This window comes from Quercus lobata, chromosome 10, assembly GCF_001633185.2.
Source record: "Quercus lobata isolate SW786 chromosome 10, ValleyOak3.0 Primary Assembly, whole genome shotgun sequence".
Classification (NCBI taxonomy): Eukaryota; Viridiplantae; Streptophyta; class Magnoliopsida; order Fagales; family Fagaceae; genus Quercus; species Quercus lobata.
The window spans coordinates 11,472,365-11,498,187 of record NC_044913.1 but is presented as its reverse complement, the minus strand read 5'-3'; the positions used below and the strand labels follow the sequence as shown (position 1 = coordinate 11,498,187).

General features: G+C 34.5%; 1 protein-coding gene across 3 annotated transcripts; it reads right to left on the bottom strand.

The window, feature by feature from the left end:
• Nucleotides 1-1,624: 1,624 nt before the first annotated feature.
• Nucleotides 1,625-16,204, bottom strand: LOC115964087 (pantothenate kinase 2). 3 transcript variants are annotated; one of them, XM_031083399.1, is made up of 23 exons: nucleotides 16,059-16,199; nucleotides 15,073-15,450; nucleotides 14,055-14,267; nucleotides 13,804-13,859; nucleotides 13,001-13,117; nucleotides 11,874-11,993; nucleotides 11,659-11,753; nucleotides 11,468-11,561; nucleotides 11,153-11,284; nucleotides 9,578-9,690; nucleotides 9,153-9,345; nucleotides 7,961-8,169; nucleotides 7,837-7,881; nucleotides 7,647-7,695; nucleotides 7,098-7,180; nucleotides 5,245-5,361; nucleotides 4,542-4,605; nucleotides 3,889-4,035; nucleotides 3,616-3,774; nucleotides 3,053-3,136; nucleotides 2,552-2,746; nucleotides 2,342-2,413; nucleotides 1,625-2,045 (listed from the first exon to the last, which is right to left on the bottom strand). In XM_031083399.1, the coding sequence occupies exons 2-23, from the start codon at nucleotides 15,353-15,355 to the stop codon at nucleotides 1,956-1,958; spliced, it is 2,730 nt and encodes a 909-aa protein (XP_030939259.1). In that variant the 5' UTR covers nucleotides 15,356-15,450; nucleotides 16,059-16,199; the 3' UTR covers nucleotides 1,625-1,955. The 3 variants fall into 3 exon arrangements, with proteins under 3 accessions (XP_030939259.1, XP_030939260.1, XP_030939262.1); XM_031083400.1 differs by lacking the exon at nucleotides 16,059-16,199 and having other exon boundaries at nucleotides 15,073-15,575; XM_031083402.1 differs by lacking the exons at nucleotides 1,625-2,045; nucleotides 2,342-2,413; nucleotides 2,552-2,746; ... (1 more) ...; nucleotides 3,616-3,774; nucleotides 4,542-4,605 and having other exon boundaries at nucleotides 3,933-4,035; nucleotides 16,059-16,204.
• Nucleotides 16,205-25,823: the final 9,619 nt, after the last annotated feature.

Below are 25,823 nucleotides of genomic sequence, written 5' to 3'. Positions count from 1 at the left end.
GCCACCCAGCCCACCTCCAGGAGAAAGACTCCAGGGGTGAAGGAAAACCGAAACTTGTATGAATACCACAAAAAGCCCACCGCCTGTCGACCAAGGCCTAGCCTTCCAAACCCACGCTCTACAAATGATATTGTTAGGGGCCTTTTCACGTGCGAACCCAACACTGTTACGGTCCGCCACGAATCGCGTCCTTACAATATACATATATAAAAGTTTATTGAAATCATTTGAGTAACATGATTACATGGGAAAGGACAAAATTTTCTCAATTGTCACTTTCAAAGTCATTTTTTTAGTAATATTTTTTTTTTGGGATTATTTTTTAGTAATATCAAGAAAGGAAAATTTTATTTTTTGAAAAAACAGAAAAATTAAGCAACTGATTTATTGTTTTGGTAAAGATTCCATTTTGTTTTTTATATTCCGATAAAGATTCCTTAATCCATTGATTTACTCTAATAATTATCTCTTATACAATTGAAGTCTAAAATGCCTAAAGTCAAAATGTTATGAATGTCTTCCCACTACAGGGAAGAAGAAAATTGGTTATCATTGAAAGGGCCTCTATCAATTATCACGGGCATGTATGGAAAACCACGTGAAAAAGGACTGAAGTGGCATGGCCCTCACATTGTTTATAATGTACCTGTTTTGAATGCTTATCCATATAATCTACACACCATTTTTCAGAATTTGATTTTCACATGAATCTCATAACTGACACTATTTTATTGTTTATAATTAACAATTTGCTACCTCAATGATTATGGGAAAAAAAAAAAAAAAACTGTAAAAAGAGTTAAGTAATGCCCATTAAATTGTATAATCAATGGTTTATCAGAGTTCTACCTTGAAAAACAATTGCTGAATGAGATATCAGCCTTTCAATTCTTAATAAATTGTATGGATCACGTTTTAGATTTTCATAATCTTTTCGGTTCCTCTCTTTTGCAAAATCAATATATATAAAAGTAGAGACCTCATATTAGAGAGTATGAAGTTGTGCCATGCGGAACATTCCTTGATATTCTCTTTATCTAGGGTTCTAAATTAACAGAGTTTGCATTTATATCAATGTATTGTTTCATTAAATTAGCTAATAGAGTAAATGCTTATATTAATTATCTATAGTTGTGCATTAATTATTTATATCAAATGAATTTATATGATTATTTTTATAAATTCTATCTAAGAGATAACTTTTAGTTGGAATAATAATAATAAATTTAGAATATGACATTCTTACTCATATTTAGTTGCTTTGACAACAATTGACTAAAAAAATTAGATATTTGTAAATTCACTAAAATAAATCTTAGTCTTTTAAATTTCCTAACTCCTCTCAGTCACATGTAATATATATATATATATATATGTGTGTGTGTGTGTGTGTGTGTGTGTGTCACCATTTGAGTGTCTGAAGAGAAACAATAATTGAAAGATATATGCATTTTTTTTAGTAGGCATGAAACATGGTTGTCTACATTAACCACTATATCATGCAATTTTCAATTTTTGAACACACACATCTATAAAGTATGATTTCTATTTTGTCTATAAAATAACTAAAGATTATAATTTTTTACAAGAAAATTTATTCAAAAATTTTTTTATACATCAATAATTTAGGGATATGAATCATGAATATCTCTATTAAAAATTGAGGTGCCAACCAATTAACCTACAATATTCTTGACAAACTTATTGAAATATTGGAAAAAACTAATAATAAATTGATCGGGCTGTGCCAAGCAAAAAATATGGTAATAGGGGATTGGATGGCCAGTTCAAACCCTTTCTTCAGTGTAATAAGGGCCTCTTTGGTGGTAAATCAAAGAGAGAGAGTAATACAGAACTAATGCATTCTTAAATTGTATTCTTAAATATGATATGGCACCACATCATGCTTCTTAAGTACTGTGTCTGTCACTATTTGAGTGTCTGAAAAGAAGCTTTCAACTGGCTGGTTCATATCTACAAACACAATCGTATATGTTTCCCTTAATCAATTTCTCTGCCAACCTCTGATTCTTCACCATTGCAAGCTGCAAGAAAAGTTTTTCACGTTACATTAAAGTGTCAAAGGAAAACTTTAAAACCCGTTGACCTCCCAACATGGCTTACAAGATTTCTTACATGCATGCGGTTTGAAAGCAAGGACTTCATTTCAACGAAAAATTATAACAGTCATGATCATCAAACTCGGGAAAATATGACCTCAGAAAATTTTATTGAGCTATTACTCAAACAATAAAGTTGTCAAATAATCAAGAAGTCTAGACAAACAATTGCAACCCTCTTTTTCACATCCCAAATGAGACACAAGAACATAGAGTCTTACCTTCAAGGCATCACATTTAAATCGAGCATTGTAGTTGGTGTGTAGAGATCTACCCATACCTTCTAAAATAATCTGCAAAGCACAAACCATGATTACTTGCAAATGTCCTTCTGGCTTGATGGCACCCCACCCCCATTTGTGGGGCTTGAACTGGGGGTCGAGCAATGTAATGCTTGACATGGATTTCAAAAAAAGGAATGAGCATCATACCAAATCAGCATCTTTTGCAGCAGCAGCTAGCTCAGAGCTGACCTGCCTTAAGTCAATGCATGGACTCCCACACCCATTCTCAACGACCATCAACGGAACTGAAGATGAATTTTCTTTAGAACCATCTAAGGTGTTGATCATTGCATCCACGAGTAAGCCTCCTGCTTCAGCAGCTCTGCGAAGGATGTCACAATGCTGTGGACAAGAAGAATCTATTACCTTCTTTTGATTAATTATGTGACATCAAGAATACTGTGTTCAATGTATCAAGGAACCATGAATACCAAATAAATAAAACCAAAAAAAAAAAAAAAATACATGCAACCCAGACAACATTTTCAATTTCAAAAAATTTCTGACTACTGATAATCCTTGAAAAATATAAACAAGGTGGATTAATAATATTATGGTGACATGGTCAATGATATGAATCTTTAAATGGGACACCTCAAAAAAAGACTTAGATCAATTGCATAGAAATATTCATGCAAATGGACAGACCTTGGCTGCCTCAGCTACAATGTCAGGAAGCTCCATTGCAGTTACATCATTTAGAGCAGGGAGTGAGTTTGCAACCAACACAACCTGCAAAAAAGAATCCCATTGCTCAGTTATTATGAGTTGGCAGAAGAAACTGATCCTATATCAAAACAGTCAAACACCCATCACTTTGACTGTTCTCTCAAGCATTTATGCGCAGGAAAATCATAATCTCCTCAAAACAACCAAAAAAAAAAATACTAAACTAGTAATATTTGGGTATGGTGGACAGGAACAAGAAGTATCACTTCAACATTTACATTGGTGGGCAAGGAATATATGTTTTATTTCATAATCATTAATCAATGGGCAAGGAATAAATGTTGTATCAGTATTATCTCAACTCACACTGTAGTTAGGAGTAAAAGAACTAAAACAGCTCTTCCCTGCAGAGATTCTAATGATTGGTAACAACATTCTCATTGTTAACCAACAAAAACAAGACAAACTGGGTATGAAACCCTACTATCATGGCTAATAGACAGATATGAGAGCTTATTAGCATTAGAAACAACTAAACTTACTTCAGTTCCTCGTCGGAGAAGTTCCCTTGCAAGGGGAAGCATCCCTAGAACAATGTCAGCACCTGAGTTGTCCACAAAGAGTAAAGCTCTCTTATGTGGGGGAGGCTTCCTGTCTCCAGACCCAAACATTCTCTCTTTGAAGACATCGAAATTATCCACCTAAATCACGTAGCAAGAAATTTCTTTTAAACAAATTCTACCAGCACTCAACTTAGATCAATAAAAATAGCAAATCAAGTTCGTTGAATGGGGAATATTTTTGGCTCCACTTACTCGCCAAGGTCTTTGCATCTTATTGCGACTCATTCTATAAATTTCAATAATTGTTCCTTTATGATAAAGATCCACACAGGCACGGGATCCCCAGTCAAAAATGTTTGCAGCTAGAACACCTTCAATTAGAGTTAACAGTCTGGCTTCCTGCAAATTAAAAAGTGGTTTCAAATGATCAGAACAATGGTTTTAAAAGAGTGCCAGGTACAGTCACCTCAGTATGCTGGAAGTAAATGGATGCCCATGTGATTGCCACATGAACCAAGCCAGGAATCTGCCCTACTCTGGTTTTATTTAGTTTTGTTAGAGTTACTTGTTATTTTTATATAAGCATGTCATTTTTCATTAGCATAAAGGTATTATTGTAATTGTGCCATAAACCCTAATAAAAATGTGCTAAGGTGAGGGACTTATAAACATAGCCCTAGACCTTTTCTCAAATCTCTCTCTCTATTCCTCATTTCTCTCCTTTAAACCCTAATACCTCATAATTTACAACTTAGTTTTAACAGCATATAATGACAAGTGAAATATCCTGCATAACCTTTAAGAAAGATCAGAATTACAAAATGCAATAACATTCCTATTGAAAAGTTTAACTTCTTCTGTTGAGCAACAAGAGGCACAGAACAGCAGATTATAAATACTCCTACCTCACTCATGCTATCTAGCTCCAATAACAGGTCAGGTAAAACAGCAAGTGATGCCTCATTCTCCCTGTTACATTAAAAAATAGTAGGGCAAAACAAAATAAGTAGAAGAGGTGTCAGTAGACTGTGTGCATGTGTATGTGAGAGAGAGAGAGCACTGTGCTTGTATAATGTCCCCTCAGCCTTTTCTGTTTAATTTTTTTTTTAAGTAGTTCAGTTTTTATTTTAATTTTCACATCTAAAGATAAAATGATTGATAGATAATTAATTAAGGGAGAATATAAAACCTAAAATAACATGTCCACATTGACCTTCCATGGTTAATCTATTTTTAAAAACTTACAAACTAAACCATAGCTAAAGATTGTTGTTTGAAAAAAAAAAAAACACCTAGAAACAAGGATAATGAATGTATGCTATACTACCAAACACATACATTTAAGAAATTCATTCTGTGTGGATCACACACACGTAATTCCTCAAAGCAAGTACACATGCAAATTGTTTTATGCTCATATAATTAAAACCATACGTTGCTCAAAGCAGACTGCTTAAATTGTACACATGACTTTCTGCATGTGGTGCACAAATACAACATACTTTTAATATGTGGAAGTAATCATCCATTACACATTTACAACTTGAAATATTTCAAACAGAAAAATCAGAAAAACCTTTACTGCTTGATAAAGAAAAATGCAGTTACCTCTGTTTTATACTTCTGTAGGCATCAACAAAATGGAACTCCCTCAAGCACTCTTCCCTTAGTTCCAATAGATTGGCCAAGCCTAATTTTCCATATGCTGCAGGCTCCTCCATCAACCTATTCGGGCAGTTGTAATTGGTAAATGATATAGGTAAAAACTTTGAAAATTCAAAGCGGATAAAGTAACAGCAATAAAGATACATGGAGTCTTTCAAAAGTAATTGATGATTAATAACAACTTCATGATACTTTTATGTTACATTGTCCAAACCAAATTGTCTATGATGTTCTCACTTTCATTCAATGGCTCAGTTCATACAAACCTAGTGATGCGGAAAGAACGAAGACCATTTTATTTTAATTTTTTATTATTTAATTTTAGAAGTCAAATTACATTTTTTTCTGCTGCAACATTGGTTTTTTATTTTAATTCTTATTAGCTAATTAGATTATTGTGAGGTTGACCGAGTGTGAATCTATTTCAGTAAGGAAAAAGGACTTTGCCTATGGGAGAGATTGATTTGGAATCGGGCAGAGGGAAAAGGTGAACGTGCTCACATGCATTCACCCAGGGTTGAACACTCATATTAGAGCCTTTCTTGGGTTGATGGGTCTCATGTGCTCACATGCATTCACCCAGGGTTGAACACTCATATTAGAGCCTTTCTTGGGTTTTCATTTTGAAGCCGTGTGAACCTGTCCCTAGACAGCCCAGGCCCAAACCTGGCAAACCAGAAACACATGGTTCAGGCCCATGCCCTATGACAGCTGGTCAACAGCCCTAGGCAGCAAGCCTGGTTCTTGTTTCAATTCTTTATTAAAACAATATTCTAGTACCATGATGGTGATATTGAAAGCACCTACTTTTGGTGGTCATCAAGACCCGCACATCTTCACTAATTGGTTACATGCGATGGATCAATTCTTCGAACAAATAGGCTTACTAGATGACAGAGAAAGTTTGGTTTGCCAAGATGAAACTGATAGGCAGAGCCAAAGAATTTTGGTACAGTAATGAAAAACTCCATCGTAAAAGGAAAAAACTTACCATAACCAATTAGGTAGAAATGAAAGAAAGATAAATATTTACCTCAATCCTATCTAGAGAAGTATCTATTCCAATCCTAACGGTGTTCATGTAGATTCTAATTCTAAGTCTCAATCTACTATGGAACAAACTCTAGAAAATCTGGGAAAAGTCATCCAAACCCTTTCAGCGAAATTTAAGAACTTGGACGCTAGGGTAGACGGCCTTGGTTCCTAACTAGGATCCATTGAGTCTTCCATCCAAAAAAGTGCCCAACAAATTGAAGATGACGCTTCCGATAGGAGAGGCAATACCACCAAAACTTATGCTTACTGAACTACAAGTACCAACAAACGTTGCTACAACGCTAGGGCAACAAGAACATATTGCAGAGCCTAAACAAGGAATTGAAATACCAGAAACATGGGTAGTAGACTTAATACAACCTATTAGAGAGTCAGATATATTGCTTATCTCTGAGAATGAGGATTCCTCACTGCTTGGTGAAGAAAAAATTTAACAATAGAGCAAAGAAATAGTAAGTTACCTAAGCTGATGATCATAACTACAATAGTTATTGTCCTTTACCTGGAAAATTTTCACATTAATTTAAATTATTTGAAAAGAACAATAATTATGCATCAATTTTAGTTCTTTTCTTTTCAAAAAAAAAAAAATATATATATATATATATATTATAGTAGGAAGCTATCTAAATGGGAATGTACTTTGTTAATCCCCAAACAATTAACCTTTTTATTTTTTCCAGAAGTAGTAAACTATGCAGTAAATGTATGAGATAGAATTTATGAAATCATAAAACTACCTCGCCAAGTGCGCAGCAAATGCACGAGCAAAAGCGTCACCCCTTCTTTTAGCATCTTCAGTTCTGCCTTCACTTGCTACCGCCTGCCATATTGCTCATTAAAATCTCACAATCATAATGAGACAATAAAACAAACCCTTATTATGCTTTTATACATATATTGGCTCTCAAGCTTCCCACTTCTTATACCAAACAATTAATGAAAAATTAATAAAGCACACAAGCTACTCCCAACAATATACACGTGGTAGCACAGCATTACTATAACCAAACAAAACAAGGATGCACAGAGCACAATAGATTAAGAATAACTTTCTCTAATTTATTTCTTTCAGAAAATTTGGCGGGCCAGATGCTGGCATAACACATCATACGGCCCCTAGCACATAATAAACAGCAGATTAAGGAAAAAACTTGGTGTTCATTAATTGCAGTGTTACCAGAACTTCACAGATATTTCACTTTTTTGTCACTTGTTGCAAGGCCAGATTGTGTATTTGTGTGTTTGAGAGAGATTTTGGGTGGTTTCATGATGATATCTATTTTTACCTTATCAACAAGGTCGGGCAAATGCTCTGACAGCACAGTAAACCAATACCTACATTAAGATTAACATTTAAAATAAGCTAAAGAGACATTAGATTCATATTTTTGTAAGTAATGATTGGGCATTAACCATTCTTATCGCTTATTATGTAAAAAGACAATCAGAGATTCCAGATTCACTGTAAGTACTCACTCTAACTCACTGGGATCCGCAAGATCAATAGTGTTAGGCTCATACCTGCAGGAGAACTAATACAATATTAGAAATCAAACTTTTTAGAAGTAAGCTTATCTAATTAGAGTAGTATGCAACATACGTTTTTGGGTCTGCCAATAGAGGGAACACCTCTAAAGTGGGCACCAAATGAAGAACGCCAATATTTAGAGCACTCGCATCAGAACGTAGAGTTTCTCCTTTGGATGAAGGAACTTCAAAGCCTCCAAGTCCAGTAGTGCCAGTTGGAGCCATTGGTACAGGTGCAGTAATCTCATTTCCCTTCCGTACAAACTTCTCCATCCATGAAATCTGCATTTGAATCCAAAATGTTCATGAGAATTTGTACGAATACACAAGAAATTCAACCAAAATATTTCCAATAAGGCATGGGCTTCTGGAGCTAAGAGGATAGAGCATAGAAGTAAAAGCTCAAAATTAGTTAAAATAGAACATGAGGACTTCACCCAGCCACTGGCCTCTCTCTTCAAGTACTAGACTATTGAGCACATTGGGAGCAAATGAAGGAAATGGCTTGGACAAGGTATGTGAGTTTTCATACTTCCCCGGATATCTAATGTTTGTTATAAGAAGAATAATCTTTCTTTGAGCTCAACATGAATCCAACAGAAAAGGACATATGTTTACATTGCAATGCCATGCTCCCAATGTGAAGCTCAAACACAAAACTCAGATATAAGATGAATTAATTCTTAAAAGTACCTGAGAAAAGGAGGGAAATCAACATATACACCCCATGATGACCCTAATTATATACTAACGGTTTCAATGGATCTACGAGACTACCATTGATTGAAGTACAAGTTCATTTTGCATGATGAAGTTGTAAACCAGATTAGTTAGTCACAAAGATGACTTAAAGGTCAACCTTTAGTTTCTCCTTTTGCCAATTTTGCAATTGTTTTCTTCAACTTTAAAGGTTCTCTTGGCCATTAATCAATTGATTCCAAAGTTTCTGGCTTTAAAAGCTATCCAACTGGAGGTGGAATAAGTTCAACCTTGACAGAATATGATTCCAGAAAACAACAGAAAAGAAATGTGATTCCAGAGAATCATGAAAAAAAGTTCTTTTGGCAACTTTTATTAGTCTTTCCAGGAGAATCCTGTGCTGCAATTAGTAGGACCGTCTTAATGATAAATAGGTTAACAGCCAAACTCAGACCTAACTCATTTGTCATCAAGTTAGGTTTGCAGCATGCAGAATACCCAACCCAGTTATAGTTTCAAGTGGGCTAGCAGTCCAAGTCAGATTTGCCAACTCTTACTACACTTGCCTTCTCGTTCAAATCTCCAAGTGGTGGGCCATGGATCTTTCCTCCTGTGTATGGTGCACCCATTGGGAATCTTTCAACTAACTGATGGACCATCAAGTCATCAAGACCATGCTTTTCATAACTCATGAATGCACCTAAAGCTCCCAGAAACCCTTCATGCCGCAAGAACATTGCTTGTGCTTCTCCTTTTGACCTAAAGAAAAGTTATATTTTAAAGCCTAAAGTCAAATTAGAAAAAAGTAATGAACCAAAAATAAAAAAAAAAAAAAACCCATTAGAGATGAAACTGACCAACACAAAAGCAAACAAGGAGGCATTTTATGTGCAGAATGAGGAAAAACTGGTTTAAGCCTTGTTTATATTTTTAAAAATTTTTAACAATAAACATAAAATCCTAGAGCGGACCTCAACAAAGTAACACTCACCAAAATTGAACTGCAAACGAGATAGTGTCCATGGTATAAGCATGACCTCTTATAAAAAATCCTCCGAAAAATATTCGCTTTAGCCCAAATCGTAGCGCATTCAAGTAAGATATCTACACAGGAAAAGAGTCAGACCAGATCTATAAACAGCCAGCATACAGATACCAACTATTTGATTCGTTAACTAATATGAAAATACCAAAACTATCTGAAGGTACACAGATTGAGAGGGCCTTATCATTGAAACACACTTAAATATAAGATATTAAAACAAAATACTTATAAACCATTATCTCCAAAAAGTCCCTCTGAAGTCATGAATCACAGATCAAGTGCAGTAAGTTCACCAAATATGTTTTTTATTTTCCCTAATTGAGAATTGAGAGTGTAACAGCCACATTTTTTAGGAGAGCATGAGATCTATCGAGCAATTGAAGTCCTTGCTGCCTCGCACTTTGTTTGATTGGTCTCCAGCATGGGGTTTTACCAATTGTACTTTCATTTGTTATTTTCAAATCTCTTAGATCTTCTAATTGATTTGCTTGTATTTCTTCAAGGTGCATTATGTTCATCATTGTGAACATACAGTAATTCCTTTCATTTGCAATAAAATTTCGATTACTTATCAAAAAGAAATATATACATATATATATTCATATATATATATATAAAGATTCAAATATACATTAAACTAATATAAATTTAATAAACTCAAAGTGGAAAAAAAAATTCGCTTAATAACTCAAATTGATAGTGGAATTGCCCAAAGTTTCGAAGTTCATATTTATATAAGTTATTTCAATCTCTTAAAAAATTTGTATAATAAATTTAAAATCAATTATAAATGAGTAATGTGATAACAATCTAGTCATATAAAGTTTAAATATAACATTTGGTATAATTCTCTTGTCATAAGTAGTGCACAAGGTGGTCTAGGAGAGGTAGTTGGTTGGAAACCTTACCCCCAATTTTGGAGAGGATGATTCCCAAACTCAAACCCATATTGTTTGGGGGGTGGGCACTTGCCATCACACTAATGTCTTTGACATAAGTCTCTTATGGGACAAAAATGTGATAGCTATGATCAAAATGAAGTATATTGTTTAATCGTAACAAATCCAAAAGATAACCAACCAAAAAGCACAAGGATAATCAATGATTATCCTTGTTTGTGAAGTACAACGCCTTAAGAATAGTGTTTGTACAATAAAACAATGGTCCATGTCATTTCCTTCAAGATTGAGTGGTTAATTTTAAGGATTCATTCATTTTTAGCAAAAATAAAAAATAAAAAAGTATGCCTAGGTGTGCTTTGTGCTTCTTCAAAAAGTGCACCTAAGGGGAACTTCATTAAACGAGCTTCACCTCAAACAAGTGAACAGCATAGTCCTTTGGAAATTGAGCTTTGAGCATGCTTGAGCACACTTTTAATAACACTGCTAACATGACAGGATGAGATGCTATAACATCTTATTTTTTCTAACCCATATACTCTGGATGAGGTATAATGGCAGTTGCTTAATTGAATTTTTCTAGGAAACTTGCATAATAAAATCCTGTAATTACACAACTCACCTGGCCAATATTATAAGAAATCATTCGTAAGAGAGAAAGGGATATATCTTCTGGTCTGTAATCCTCAAGCTCCTTGTTTTCTGAAATAGCCTTGCCAAAACTAGAAGCAATAGTTGACGCAGAGAGACCAATCTATAAAGATTTAAGGTTGGAAAATACTTAGTAATGGATTATAAAAAATAAAATAAAAAACTCTGGCTAATATAATCTATAAATAAATATCTGGACTAATTCAAAGAACCTAAGGATTTTCTATGGCATGTACAGTTTATATATCCCAGTACAGAAGAAATGAAAATTAAGATTAACATATACCTTAGAGTAATCCATACCACCATAAATATCTCCAACAAGCATGTCTATGGTCCTATTATCTCCCCTTTGACTCAGCTCTAGCAACTCATCAAAACTGAAAATGGAATTAAGTAATGCAAGAACTTATCAAAAAATTTAGACAGAGATGGAGACATAAAAACACTAAAAAATTGAATAGAAATCACACTGACCTCTTGCACTTTGTTAACAGCCTCCCCAAGCCCCAATAAGTACCACCACCAACATTTGTCCCACTAACCCGCTGAAATTTCCCATCCCCATCAACCTACCACAACTCAAATCAAAAGCATAGATTAATTTAGAAAGTTATTACCATTGTTTAGCTTAGCACTTATCAGTTAATAAACTGCAGAGCAAAAAACAAAAACAAAAAAGACAAAGGTACCTTGATCATACTAACACCAGATCCAATATTGACAAGAAGATAAGGAAACAAGTCATTGTGGTCAATCTGCACAAATTCTTTGTGACCCTCCATGTGTGTGAAAGCTTCATGGCGAATCGCCTACTAAAAAACATGGTCAAATATCTAGTTAACTATTTCAAGAAGCACATGAGTAATGGAGGAAAAGAACAACAAATAATGAACCTTTTGGTAAGTATGTATTCTCTTAACATGCATCATCATTGTTATTATTTATTCGGCTACAATGGGGTTAAGATATAACTAATAACTGCAAATCTTGGGCACAAAAGTAACTTTTCTGCAAAAAGCATAAAAAATATATTTATTTATGTTCATTTTCATGCCAACGTTTTGGAAGCAACAATGTAAACCACGTAATAACATTTTGATCTCTCAGAAGCAAGATCTTCAACCAAGATATGAAAATTATATTCCATCTTTCAATTTAATTGGCATGACATAATTTACTGAGTCAACCTGTTTGATGATTTTATTTGCATGTGCTTGCACACATAAGTTATTATAATATAAGTGAGCATCCTTGGCTATTTGCCATAGCTGTTGTGCTACATTGATGTAGGCAATCCGTAAAAAATGAAGGGATAGAATCATGGTTCCAACTCTTAACTAAGAAGAAACCCCTCACCCCCGCCCCCCCCCCCCCCCCCCCCAAAAAAAAAAACCCAGATGTGTAATGGTGTAAGTATTATGAACATTAAACCATCTGCCTAGAACTACTAAATTTAATTTCTCAAACATCTTATGTCCACTAGAAAATTCCAATAAGGAGCTCAGATATGAATATAACATTAAGTATACTTAGGTCTTTCATGCTGTAGAATGTGAAACAAAATAGAATCCAACCACAAATCCAAAACTAATGCCAATTCAAAGCTTTCAATCATGATACCAGAAGTATTGGGTTAGAAAGGAGAAAAGGTATGTAACTTACCTGTTCATTACTAATTATCAAATTAATTCTTTTTCCTAATACAAAATACTCAAATCCACTTGGTGCTTGTGTCACTTACCAATTAAATAATAAAAAATCGCATACCAACAAGCACATTCCAAGTGATACATAAGAAAGAAATAGAATTTTCCACCTTTAGCAAAAAATTTGCTCCTGCCACAAGACAATCCATCTCATCTTCTTTGTCCAGACTAACGCCAAGCCTTTCCTTGAAGAGATCTGCAAACTTGTATGCCCCACCACCTGTGGCCTTCATACAATAATCAACTTGTTGATAAAGCATGTGTGAAAAGAATGACAAAAAATCCACCAAATTCAAAAAATTCAGATAACCCATGCCTTAATTGAAAAGTTTTGCAACTTTGAAACTGATGACTGCTGTACAATCACAATCTTGATTGAAGAATCAAGAACTTGCAAGTGCCAATTAAGGAAAAAATATGACAATTTTGGAGGATTTCTAAAATAAAGAATTCAGAGAATAATTACCTTGACAACGAATGAAAAGAAGAGGAGTGTAAGGAAAATAAGACTGATTCATGTTTATGCCAAATGAATGGGTTGTCAATGGGAGGAGGACCTTAGAGCCAGGAAGCATATTACAAGCAAAGTGGGCTTTATAAAGTGTGAATGCATAACCAATTAATGGAATGATATTGCAATCTTATGGGGTGCAATTTTTTGACTATAATTGTTTCTAACTACAAGGAAAAGTAGCTAAATCTTGATCAAATAAATCCAGGTCTAGAGGAAAATTAGTCTCAAATGCTACTTTTTGTATTAGTAACTCTAAAATCTAATTAATGCATAATTTATCTCATTCCGTATAATAGTGTGTAAAATTTTTAAAGCCCTGCCTTGAGGTGTTTTATTCCATAAGGCAGTACAAAATGCAACCAGCTTTTGAGATGCTGAAAGTGCTCAACAGAATTTTACCTTGATAACAGCATTGTTATCGGCTGGGAGCTCAGAATGCCAACGCGAATCCATTCCTATCGACAAGAGAATATCACATCATCCCCAAAAAGGAGGGAAAATAATGAAAATGAATGTAAGCAACTTAAATTTAGTCACATAAACTAGTAGAAATCAAAAAATATAATTCGACGAGCTGGTACATTCTACTCTGTTTAACAGTAAATAACAATGACAAAAGCAGGATGATAAGGAAGAATGCAGAGAAATACCACCACAGTGAAGCTGCTTGGAAGAAATAAAGTCTAAGCACTCGTTAATTTTGTTTGTCTCAAACTTCACAAAATGAAGCCTCCCACCAAGAATAGGGTAGCTTCTCCTACTACCATTGGAAATCCCTAATCTCTCCTTCAAAGTCTTCTTCCTCTTATCATTACTTGATCGGTCCTCATGTCTTGAAAAGTAGACCAACTTGATGAGTGACCCTGCCAATAATTCACAGAAGAATCTTAAATTCCAGTCAATCTTCAAGAGACTTCTAACAAACTTGAACATTTATCAAGAAGATAGTTGTAAGTTGTAAAGATAGCAGGGGACCCGTTATTTACAATTGAAACAGTCATACTTGACACTTTTAAAGTTTATTCAAGAAGATAAAAGGTAATTGATAAGTATTTATTGACAAATAACTTCACAAGAGAGAAGTGGTGGGGGTACAAGGCTAAATGTAGTTTCTTGCAGCCAAGCATATAAGGTAAAAAGACTGTTATTTCCTGCAAATAAAGTAGTATTGATCACATTGGAGTTATGTTCATTAGCATTAACCCTGCATCGTGTTGTCCATTGAAGTTCAAAAGCACAAACATTCATTAATTTGTTGACAGTAATCGCAAAACAAATGGTGGCACTCAAGAAACATTTCTCCTTCCCCGCAAAGGCAATGAAAAGTGAGGATAAATATACTCTCACTATAAAGAAAACACAGTAATGGGAAACCAAGAAATAGAATAGCAGTGTAGTGCCCCAAAAAACCATTCTTAGGGAAAAAGTAAAAAACAAACATGAATGGAAGAATGTTATATACAAAACTACAAACACGTGAAAAGCAACATTCACAACAACCCAATAGAGAAAGAAACAACACAAAATCAACAAATACAACCACAATCAAGCCTTAGTCCCAAACATTTTGGAGACGGCTCAGAGTCAACCACATGTATTCTTTTTCATCATTCTATCACAAGAACAAATAGCCTGAAAGAAAAAAACACAAAGGTGAAATATTTATACCTCCAAGGTCTACAGCCAGATGAGAAATGTCATCAGACTGATTAGGCAACAAAATTATGGGATCCTTCTCCTCAAAATTGCCTTCAATTGCAGCCTTGCTAAGGTCAAGCTGAGGCCTTGAACCTGACCTGTGAATAGAATTGCCTCCAGGAGGGGACATATCTCTCTCACCTTGACCTTCCTCCCTTACTACCCCCTTGTTGTCTATAGCCAAATTTGTATCCTCCTCCCTTACCTTTATACCGTTAATTTCAAGAACTGGGTCCTCTGTTAGATTAGCCATTAATCCCAAAATTCCTCCCCACGCAGCTACTGCCTAACCCTCCACGCAACCCAACTGTTCGTGTTTGGTCAGACTCCTAGTCGCTCACTTTGTCCCTATCCAACAAAGACAAAGACAAATTTGTCTAAATAAATATCCCAGGTACTAAAAAGTCTAAAATTCAACGTAAGGAGTCAAACAAAACCCAAGAAAAATAAAAATAGGCAAAACCCATTTCATTTTTCAGAACTAAAATTGTAAGTTTTTATTAGAAATGCAGTAAAAATATAAACTTTTTTTCAGAAATGATAAATATAATTAATACCCAGATGAAAAAAAAATTCTTAAAAAAAAAAGATGAATTTTTTTTAATTATTTATTAATTGACAGATATAGTTATTGAAATTTAATGCATTTAGTACAGCACTGGACCAGCAGAAAAAGATGGTTAACATTAAATAATAAAGATAGATATTGATTAAAAAACTCCAATCTCTCTTATTGTAGGAGTATCCTACAAGGCTACTAAAAATCCCCATGAAATTTTTTTTTTTTTAATAAAAGAGAAAGATAAATAAAATAAAGTAATTTAAATATTAATAAAAATATGGGGTTTAGGTGAGGAAGTGAAAATGACTGATTGAACTGAATGTGAAACTAACAACAACAACAACAACAAAAGAAACGGTATTAAAAGTTTTGGATCTTGAACAGTGGTTCTTACTTAAATGGGTGAAGAAATTTGTTGGTGAAAACACAAAGACAAGTAAGAAAGTAAGAACAGGAGAATTGGAATTTAAGAGAACACAACACACGGCCAAAAGGGGCTGTCCTTCTTCGTGTTCCTGTTAGCTGTGAACGTTAACTTCGGACATGATGAATGTGTTTGGTGAAATTTTGGTCAGTTTGGTGTCTTTTCATACTCGCATGGAAGCGCGTGAGGGTTACGCCAGACCAGGACAATGCATTTGGTCTAAAATTGTGTACTTCCTTCGCTCATTGCTAACTCCGCATGTGAAAGGTATGTACGTCACAATAAATCCAATTACCTCCAGTAAATACATCAAATTTTTGTACTGATTGGAAAATAAATAGTGACTTTTACCTTTCATCTACCTATTTTTTCAAATACATTTTCTAACAGATTCTTTATCTCATTCTTTATCTCATTTAAATATTATTTCTTCATTCATTATTTATTCTTTTTTTAATAACTACACATCTTCTAACATTTTTTTATTCATCACCTGATTATTATAATATAAAAAAACTTTTGAAGAATGAACATGAGCCAAAAAAATTTCCAAGTATAAAGAACCCATTAGAGACTGTTTTATAGTTCCATTCTCTATTATAGAGAATTTTATGCTTTTGCCTACACAGTTGGAGATGCTCTAAATATTAACTATATATATATATATATATATATAACTGAGCCCTCATCTACACAAAAAACTGATTGGCATCTTAGTCTAATAATAAAGAACTATTATTAAGAGCGGACGTCATAAGTTAAAATTCTCTAAAAACAAAAAAAAAAAAAAAAAAACTGAATCCTTTGAATCTCCGACAATTTTCTACAAATTTAACAAGGAGTGAAACTCTATATTTCTAACAAGTCCAACTTAAACTCAAACTCATCATTTTTTTAAATAAAATTATTTTTGTTTAATCCAAACTTAACAAGAAGTGAAACTCTATTTCTCTAACAAGTCCAACTTAAACTTAAACCCAAACTCATCATTATCATTTTTTTTAAATAAAAATATATTTTTTTAAGTCCAAATTTAACAAAGAGTTAAACTTTATCTCTTTAACAAGTCAAATTTAAACTCAAACTCATTAATTTTTTTTATCATTTTTTTAAATAAAATTAATATTTTTTAGTCCAAACTTAACAAGAAGTGAAACTCTATCTCTCTAACAAGTTCAACTTAAACTTAAATTCAAACTCATCATTATCATTTTTTTTTAAACAAAATTATTTTTGTTTAGTTCAAACTTAATAAAAAGTAAAACTCTATCTCTTTAACAAATCTAACATAAACTCAAACTCAAACATTGATTAAAAAAAAAATTGAATAAATCATATATTAAGATCATCCTAAACGTGGCTTTATTTGGATAAAAATATACATCATCAACTATTGATAAAGTTCAACTTCTTTGGATAATAGAAGAATTCTACTGCAACTTCTTATACAACATCGTAGTAATTAAGATGCTTGGTAGGCATCATTATCATTTTTTTAAAACAAAAATATTTTTGTTTAGCCAAAACTTAATAAGGAGTGAAACTCTATCTTTCTAATAAGTTCAACTTAAACTCAAACTTTGCGAGATTAATCATAAACACTATAAAAGCAATGCAAACCCTAATTTTTTTTTTTTTTTTTATTTTTTAAGTCGAGTAGAGGTATGAGTTCTTCTTATGTTATTTTCTTCTTCTCCATTTTGTTAAAAATATATAAATATATATATATATATATATTATGGTTTTTTATGTATTTTTTAAAAGTAATTTTCATACATAAACCACTAAACTTATTTTAGCCGTTTTTTTACAAGATAAAAAAGCTTGCAATAATTGAAATTATTCTTTTGAATGAAACCTATCTTTTTTTTATATTTCTCTATTTTTAAGTCATATATATTTTATTTTGTTTCAATAATTTCAAAGTAGTGAATTATCAATTTTTTAATATTTTTTGGTCTTTCAGAAGTTTTAATACCTAAAATTTTGAATTTTTTTTTGTAGTATCTAAAATTATCTAACAAATTTTTTGTAAGTCATTGTACATTTAAGCAATGGCTTATTTATCAAATTGTAACACAAATTAAAGTCATATAAGAGCAAATTATGTAATGGTGTAGTTTTTTAATCAATTTAAGATTTTATAAAATTATTTTAGTCTACCTCACAAATAGGTAAGTTCCCATGTATAGGAAGGATTAGTGACTAGTGAGTTTAATTAAAAAACTAATAACAATTTTCCTTGTATAATTTATTGTGAAAATATTGTAAATATAACATTTCTCGATCTGATATATTGAATGAATATAAGCCAAATTAGTCAAAATGGAAATTGGACTAAGGTTGGAAAAGAGTAAATGACATAAGATTATAGTTGGATGAGAGCATTTATATTGGAGTATACAAGATTTTTATTATATGGCATTTGTTTATAAAATTTATGGAAAAGAAAAAAAAATGACTGATTTTTTTAATAATTTTTTTTATATTTCTTATAAAAGTGGTATTAAAATTTTCTTAAAGTAAACAAATGCTTTTAAGATTCCCGTTAACTATACCCATTTAAAAATAAATAAATAAATAAATAAAAACCTCCTTTTTCCCCTATTTTATTTTGTTGACCAATTTTTCTTGTATGTACATCAAATTCTCTATCTTTTAGTTTTTTTTTTTTTTTTTTTAAATCATATTTTTTTTCACCTAAAATAAATAAATAATTTTTAAATTCTTTCTTTGTTACTTTTCTCTCTAATTTTTCCCTGGCATCTCACATGTTGATCAATGGCTTCTCATTGAAGGCAACCATACAAAACCCATGTTCACCACCAATTAGCGTTCTCATCCAAATTTAACTATAAATGAGTCGTGCTGAACCAAATATAAGAAGTTCAAACTTAGTCATTTAATTTAATTTAGAATAAGAGTCGAGCTTGAGTTTATCAATAACCTATATTGCATATTTAGGCTTGCTTTAGTTTTTTTTTTTTTTTCAAACAAGATTGAGTTTGTTCATTTGCTATTTTATTAACTTATTCTTTTCACACATATAAAAAATACCACAACTAAAATATTTTATCCCTAACAAATAAACAGATGATGTAAGAAATCAGTAGGCTATATGCTTCGAACTTCAATGGTGGATCAACAACCTGAAAAAGAAAGAAACACTATCGAAGGTGACCAAGGTGAACCGACCAAAGACTTTCCGATGGTTAAGTCAGTTTTTCTCTAGGACTCAAGTATGATAAGTGGATGAATGGCAGTGTGTACCTTGGGTTGGTGTGACTTGGTCCTTTTTATAGAGAGTTTGGAGTGGGTTTATTTGTTTAATTGCCACTAACATCATGGGAGATGTGTGGACTTAGTGGGGAGATTGAAGCAAATTTTGGGGAATTCACTCCACGTCTCAGAATAATGGATCGTGATGCAACCATTATTGGTTTGTAGAGAACACCCTAGAATTTACTAAGTGTTCATTAGTCGTTTATATACAGTCTCTTGTCGTGTAGACGATTTATCTTCCTTAGACGACCTTTTCCCTTGATGTTACCATTTTTTCCTCTTCCTTCTAGACTATTATCTTGGATGATCCTTGTTCTTGTGGATGACTCATATGGTCAATAAATACTTTTTAATTACCCATCAACTAATAATCTAAAAATAATTTTGTGGGGCCCAAAATCTGCGGTCCCAGCCCACCTTGTATTAAGGGCCCGAAGCCCAGGCCGAGGAGCCCTACTACCAAGGACGTATGATGAAAGTCCTTTAAAGGCCCAAGGATGTGGCCGAGGACGATCTCATGCTCAACACCTCACAAAACGCCTGAAGTAAAGGACAAACTCAGTACAAAAGCATTACAAGGGAGAAAGCTGCCCACACCATAATGTGGAGCCCAACACCTGGCAAGCCCATACCCCAGACCCTGCTATTCAACTTTCCCCAACCACTCTGACGTATAGATTGATGGGACGAGTACTTACCAAAAAAAAAAAAAAAAGGAAAAATTGACATGTAGGTGAAGAACGGGAAGTAAATATTAGTATAAAAGGGAAAGAAAGCTGAGACAGAGGGGGAGGATCCTACAAAAAAAAAGGGAAGAACGGTGAGAATGCGATGCTCCCCGGACTTAGTCCGAGGAGTCAAACCTTTCACACTACATCGATGTAAGGCTTAGTTATACAGGCCAAACTTACCTTCGTATGAGCTTCCCAGAAAATCATGACTAAACCGCCGTCCAACGACCAAGGTCCAGCCTTTCTATCCCACCCTCTATGAATTATATTGTTCAGGTCTTTTACATACGAGCCCAACATCATTCTTGGGTCGTTAAAAATCGTGTTCTTACAATTGGCGCTGTCTGTGGGAAGGCTTGCACGCTGGCGCAGGTGGCGGTGGAGTCAAGTCTCTATCGATCAGAGGTCCGCAAAGTTTCCTCCATTTCCAGCGACATGTAGCTTTTGCTCTGACATAAACTTCCGCTAGGGGCTACGCCTTGCAGTGCCAATGGCACGGGCAGCTCTAGGGGCTTCCAACCTCAAGTTAACTCTCCCCACCCTGGTCGAGGGGCTACCTTCAAAAGAAAAAATACAAGTTTTGGACAGAACCAAGGCCTTGTATGGTCCTCGGACTCAAGCCTATGGGGAAACCAACTACTTAAAAGAAAAAACACAAGTTTTGGACAGAACCAAGGCCTTGTATGGTCCTCGGACTCAAACCTATGGGGAAACCAACTACTTAAAAGAAAAAACACAAGTTTTGGACAGAACCAAGACCTTGTATGGTCCTTGGACTCAAGCCTATGGAAAAACCAACTACTTAAAAGAAAAAACACAAGTTTTGGACAGAACCAAGGCCTTGTATGGTCCTCGGACTTAAGCCTATGGGGAAACCAACTACTTAAAAGAAAAAAAAAACAAGTTTTGAACAGAACTGAGGCCTAGTATGGTCCTCGGACTCAAGTCTATGGGGAAACCAACTACTTAAAAGAAAAAATACAAGTTTTGGACAAAACCAAGACCTTGTATGGTCCTCGGACTCAAGCCTATGGGGAAACCAACTACTTAAAAGAAAAAACACAAGTCCTCGGACTCAAGCCTATGGGGAAACCAACTACTTAAAAGAACCAGAACCAAGACCTTGTATGGTCCTCGGACTCAAGCCTATGGGGAAACCAACTACTTAAAAGAAAAACACAAGTTTTGGACAGAACCAAGGCCTTGTATGGTCCTTGGACTCAAGCCTATGGGGAAACCAACTACTTAAAAGAAAAACACAAGTTTTGGACAGAACCAAGGCCTTGTATGGACTCAAGCCTATGGGGAAACCAACTACTTAAAAGAAAAAACAAGTTTTGGACAGAACCAAGGCCTTGTATGGTCCTCGGATGGGGAAACCAACTACTTAAAAGAAAAAACACAAGTTTTGGACAGAACCAAGGCCTTGTATGGTCCTCGGACTCAAGCCTATGGGGAAACCAACTACTTAAAAGAAAAAACACAAGTTTTGGACAGAACCAAGGCCTTGTATGGTCCTCGGACTCAAGCCTATGGGGAAACCAACTACTTAAAAGAAAAAATACAAGTTTTGGGCAGAACCAAGGCCTTGTATGGTCCTCGGACTCAAGCCTATGGGGAAACCAACTACTTGAAAGAAAAAATACAAGTTTTGGACAGAACCAAGGCCTTGTATGGTCCTCGGACTTAAACCTATAGGGAAACCTTGTATGGTTCTCGGATTCAAGCCTATGGGAAAACCAACTACTTAAAAGAAAAAACACAAGTTTTGGACAGAACCAAGGTCTTGTATGGTCCTCGGACTTAAGCCTATGGGGAAACCAACTACGTAAAAGAAAAAACACAAGTTTTGGACAAAACCAAGGCCTTGTATGATCCTCGGACTCAAGCCTATGAGGAAACCAACTACTTAAAAGAAAAAACACAAGTTTTGGACAGAACCAAGCCCTTGTATGGTCCTCGGACTCAAGCCTTTGGGGAAACCAACTACCTAGAAGAGACAACATGGGGTTTGGAGACAACCTGGATGTTATATGGCCCTTAGAATCTACCCCAGAGAAGAGTTCCCCATTGATAGTTGGGCTAGTCCCTAAACTGCATGAATTCCCCCGTCTATCCTCGGATCCTCAATACCAAGGGGATTGATGCAATATAGGGCAATATGTTGTCAAAAACACAGTCAAAGTCCCTCACTGCTCGGCCACCCTCTCGGACGAATTATTTGAAATTTATCGTTCTCGGACGGTCGCCTTGCATGCATTACGAAGCGCTCAGCCGTTATCTCGGTTAGTTTCAAAAGTTTAATCTACTGGGAATTACCATTATTATACTTGACAATGTCAGAAAGTTCAAACTAGTAGGAATTTGTTTCAAGGTTTTTTCCTGCTCTAAGCATCATTAAAGGAAAATGCACATTTAATATTCATGCACAAAATAGTTGTTGCAGAAAAGAAAAGTATTTGAGAGTAAGCAAGTCCATTTCTTATTAAGATAAAGGAACAGTACAGCGTACAATGAAAGAGCCTAAATAAGCTCATACTGAAACTAACTACACAAGCGAAAAGAAAAGATACAAGGGAATGAAGGAAAAGCCGAAGAAGAAATGCAGAGAAGAGACGTGCTGCCGCTCCAAAATTTTGTCTAAGGAAGCCATCCCTTAATACTTTTACATGCTTGTAACTCAGGCAGCAAAAGAGCCCAACTTGGGGCTTGCACTGCTGAAGAAAAGGTGCAGGGAACCCAACTTGCGGCCAGCACAGTTGAAGAAAAGATGCCGGGAGCCGGCAGTTGATGAGCCTCCACGTAACCATGCCTGCAATAAAGCAGACGACGCTGATGGTGGAAAACCTTGCTTCTGACGCACCAAGAATCTGGTGCGACCAGTACCTGCTTCGGATTTTGACTGAAAGAGGGAGAAATACCATTTCCCCCTTTGTCAAGACGGAGAATTGTTTTGAATCTGTGCCTCCCTTGTCCGGACCACATCACCTTAAGTATCGGAAGGATTCGGTGCCTCTGAAGCGGGTGAAGACCCTTCATCCCCACCCATGCCTCAAACATATTGCTCTGAGGCAGAATGGCACTGGAAATGGAGATCGTGTGTATAGAGGAAGGGTTATGATTCTGAAGGACGCAGAAGGGTTTATATGCAAGGGGAGTGACCCCCTATCCTATTTATACAGAAAGCAAACCAGTGGCATTTAATCCATGCAAGTTTCCAAGGAGTGCTACGGACAAGGCAGACTTGGCTCAATTTCCAACCTCATCCGCAGCCGTAGGATCTGAAGATCCTCGTGAAGGTGCGCCTCGAATACTGGAGCATCAAAGGGCTCCGCGTGAGTGAATAAAGGAATGCCTCTTAATTTGGCACGTCTCACATGTAAGTGGGAAAACCCAAATATTAGTAAAAGTGCAGAATTTGAGTGAGCCATGATGTGGGCCCTATCTCACCAAAACCCTCCTCCCCAACAACAAGGCTGGGTAGTAGGATTTTGAGGGGCTATTGTGGGGCCCAAAATCTGCGGTCCCAACCTACCTTGTATTAAAGGCCCGAAGCTTAGGCCGAGGAGCCCTACTACCAAGGACGTATGATGAAAGTCCTTTAAAGGTCCAAGGATGTGGCCGAGGACGATCTCACGCTCAACACCTCACAAAACGCCTGAAGTAAAGGACAAACTCAGTACAAAAGTATTACAAGGGAGAAAGCTGCCCACACCATAATGTGGAGCCCAGCATCTAGCAAGCCCATACCCCAGACCCTGCTATTCAACTTTCCCCAACCACTCTGACGTATGGATTGATGGGACGAGTACTTACCCAAAAAAAAAAAAAAGAGGAAAAACTGACACGTAGGTGAAGAACGGGAAGTAAATACTAGTATAAAAGGGAAAGAAAGCTGAGACAGAGGGTGAGGATCCTACAAAAAAAAAGGGAAGAACGGTGAGAATGCGATGCTCCTCAGACTTAGTCCGAGGAGTCAAACCTTTCAAACTACATCGATGTAAGGCTTAGTTATACAGGCCAAACCTACCTTCGTATGAGCTTCCCAGAAAATCATGACTAAACTACCGTCCAACGACCAAGGTCTAGCCTTTCTATCTTACCCTCTATGAATTATATTGTTCGGGTCTTTTACATACGAGCCCAACATCATTCTTGGGTCGTTAAAAATTGTGTCTCTACAAATTTAATCTAAGTTTCTTAGATAAAATGACTTTTGTTTATGAACTTATAAAAATTAGATTTACCAACCTTATTATTGAAAATAGATTTAATTTTTTTATATGAAATGGACTATTTATATTATCAATAAATTACAAATACTAATTTAATATCTCAAAAACTTTATTTACAAACTTACATAATTCAAATTATCCAATATCAAATTTATATAAGTATATTTTATATGGATAAAACTTAAATATAGCACTTTAAGTGCAATACATGACATTCCCTCCAAGTTTAGATGAATTAATTTGCATGTAGATATAATCTATACAAATTAAAGTATAATTTGAATGACGCTTGACATCAATTTATAGTGCATCAAAAATCTAAAGACACTTGAAAAAAGAGGTTGATCAAAAGTACACTTGTCACAAAATTGGAGTACAATTAAAATATTATTTAAATTATTGATTATACTTTCACTTTAATATATTATATATGATCTGAAAATGTGACATTATTTGTATTTTATTGGTCAAAGTAACCATGTGTTTGAATTTAGTGGAAGAGCTTAAAGCCAACTTTTGGACACTTTCTCTTTCTTAAAAAAAAAAAAAAAAAACTTTTGGACACTTTCTTAATCATACAAATTCAAAGTCTAAGCACATTGGTTGGTTTTTAAATTTTTATTTATTTATTTATTTATTTTATTTTTATTTTTTTTATATATATAAAAACTCTCAAGCAATGCTTCCTTTATCAAAAAATTGCTCTGTAACAGGCTTTAACTACATTTGTGAACACCTAAACGATCACTTTTAGACATTCAACCAAAAAAAAAAAAATTGATCACTTTTAGACGTTTTTTTTAAGAAGCAATCCGTCGGTTGCTTCTCAAGGGCACTTCACCTTTCAATAACAGAGTTGTTGAGAGCAGGACAACACCGCATTTGTTCAAAATTTTGGTTGCACATACAATACAAATTATACAATATTAACCTATGATGTCACATCCATAATGATTGTTTTTTACGCTCTATTTTGTTTCGGCAAAAATATTTGTTAAAAAATTAATCATTTTTCAAAAAGTATTTTTTATAAAACTACCACATTTTCTTATGTTTGGTAGTAATTTTAAATAAGTTGAAAAATAATCTTCTAACTTATCTTATTTATTTTGCTGTGAAATAGAGTTATTTTATATATTAAAAAAAAAAAGTGGAAAACCGTCTCTAAAAATAAGCCTTATTTTTTATATTGACTAAAAATAATTTTCTTTTGACTCATTTTTTCTAATACTACCAAAAACTAAAAACATGAAAAACTATATTTACACAAATTTTTTTATGAAAACAAACTAGGGCTGTAAACGAGGCGAGATTTGTTGAGTAGTGAATGTTCAAGCTTGACTCGACAAAAAAAGTAGAATATTCAAGCTTGGCTTAAACTTGATGCGAGCCTAAAAATAATGTTCATGTTTGAGCTCGTTATAAAGTATAAAAACTTGAGCTTGGCTTGATTCATTAATCAAGCCAAGCTCGAGCTCAATATCAAG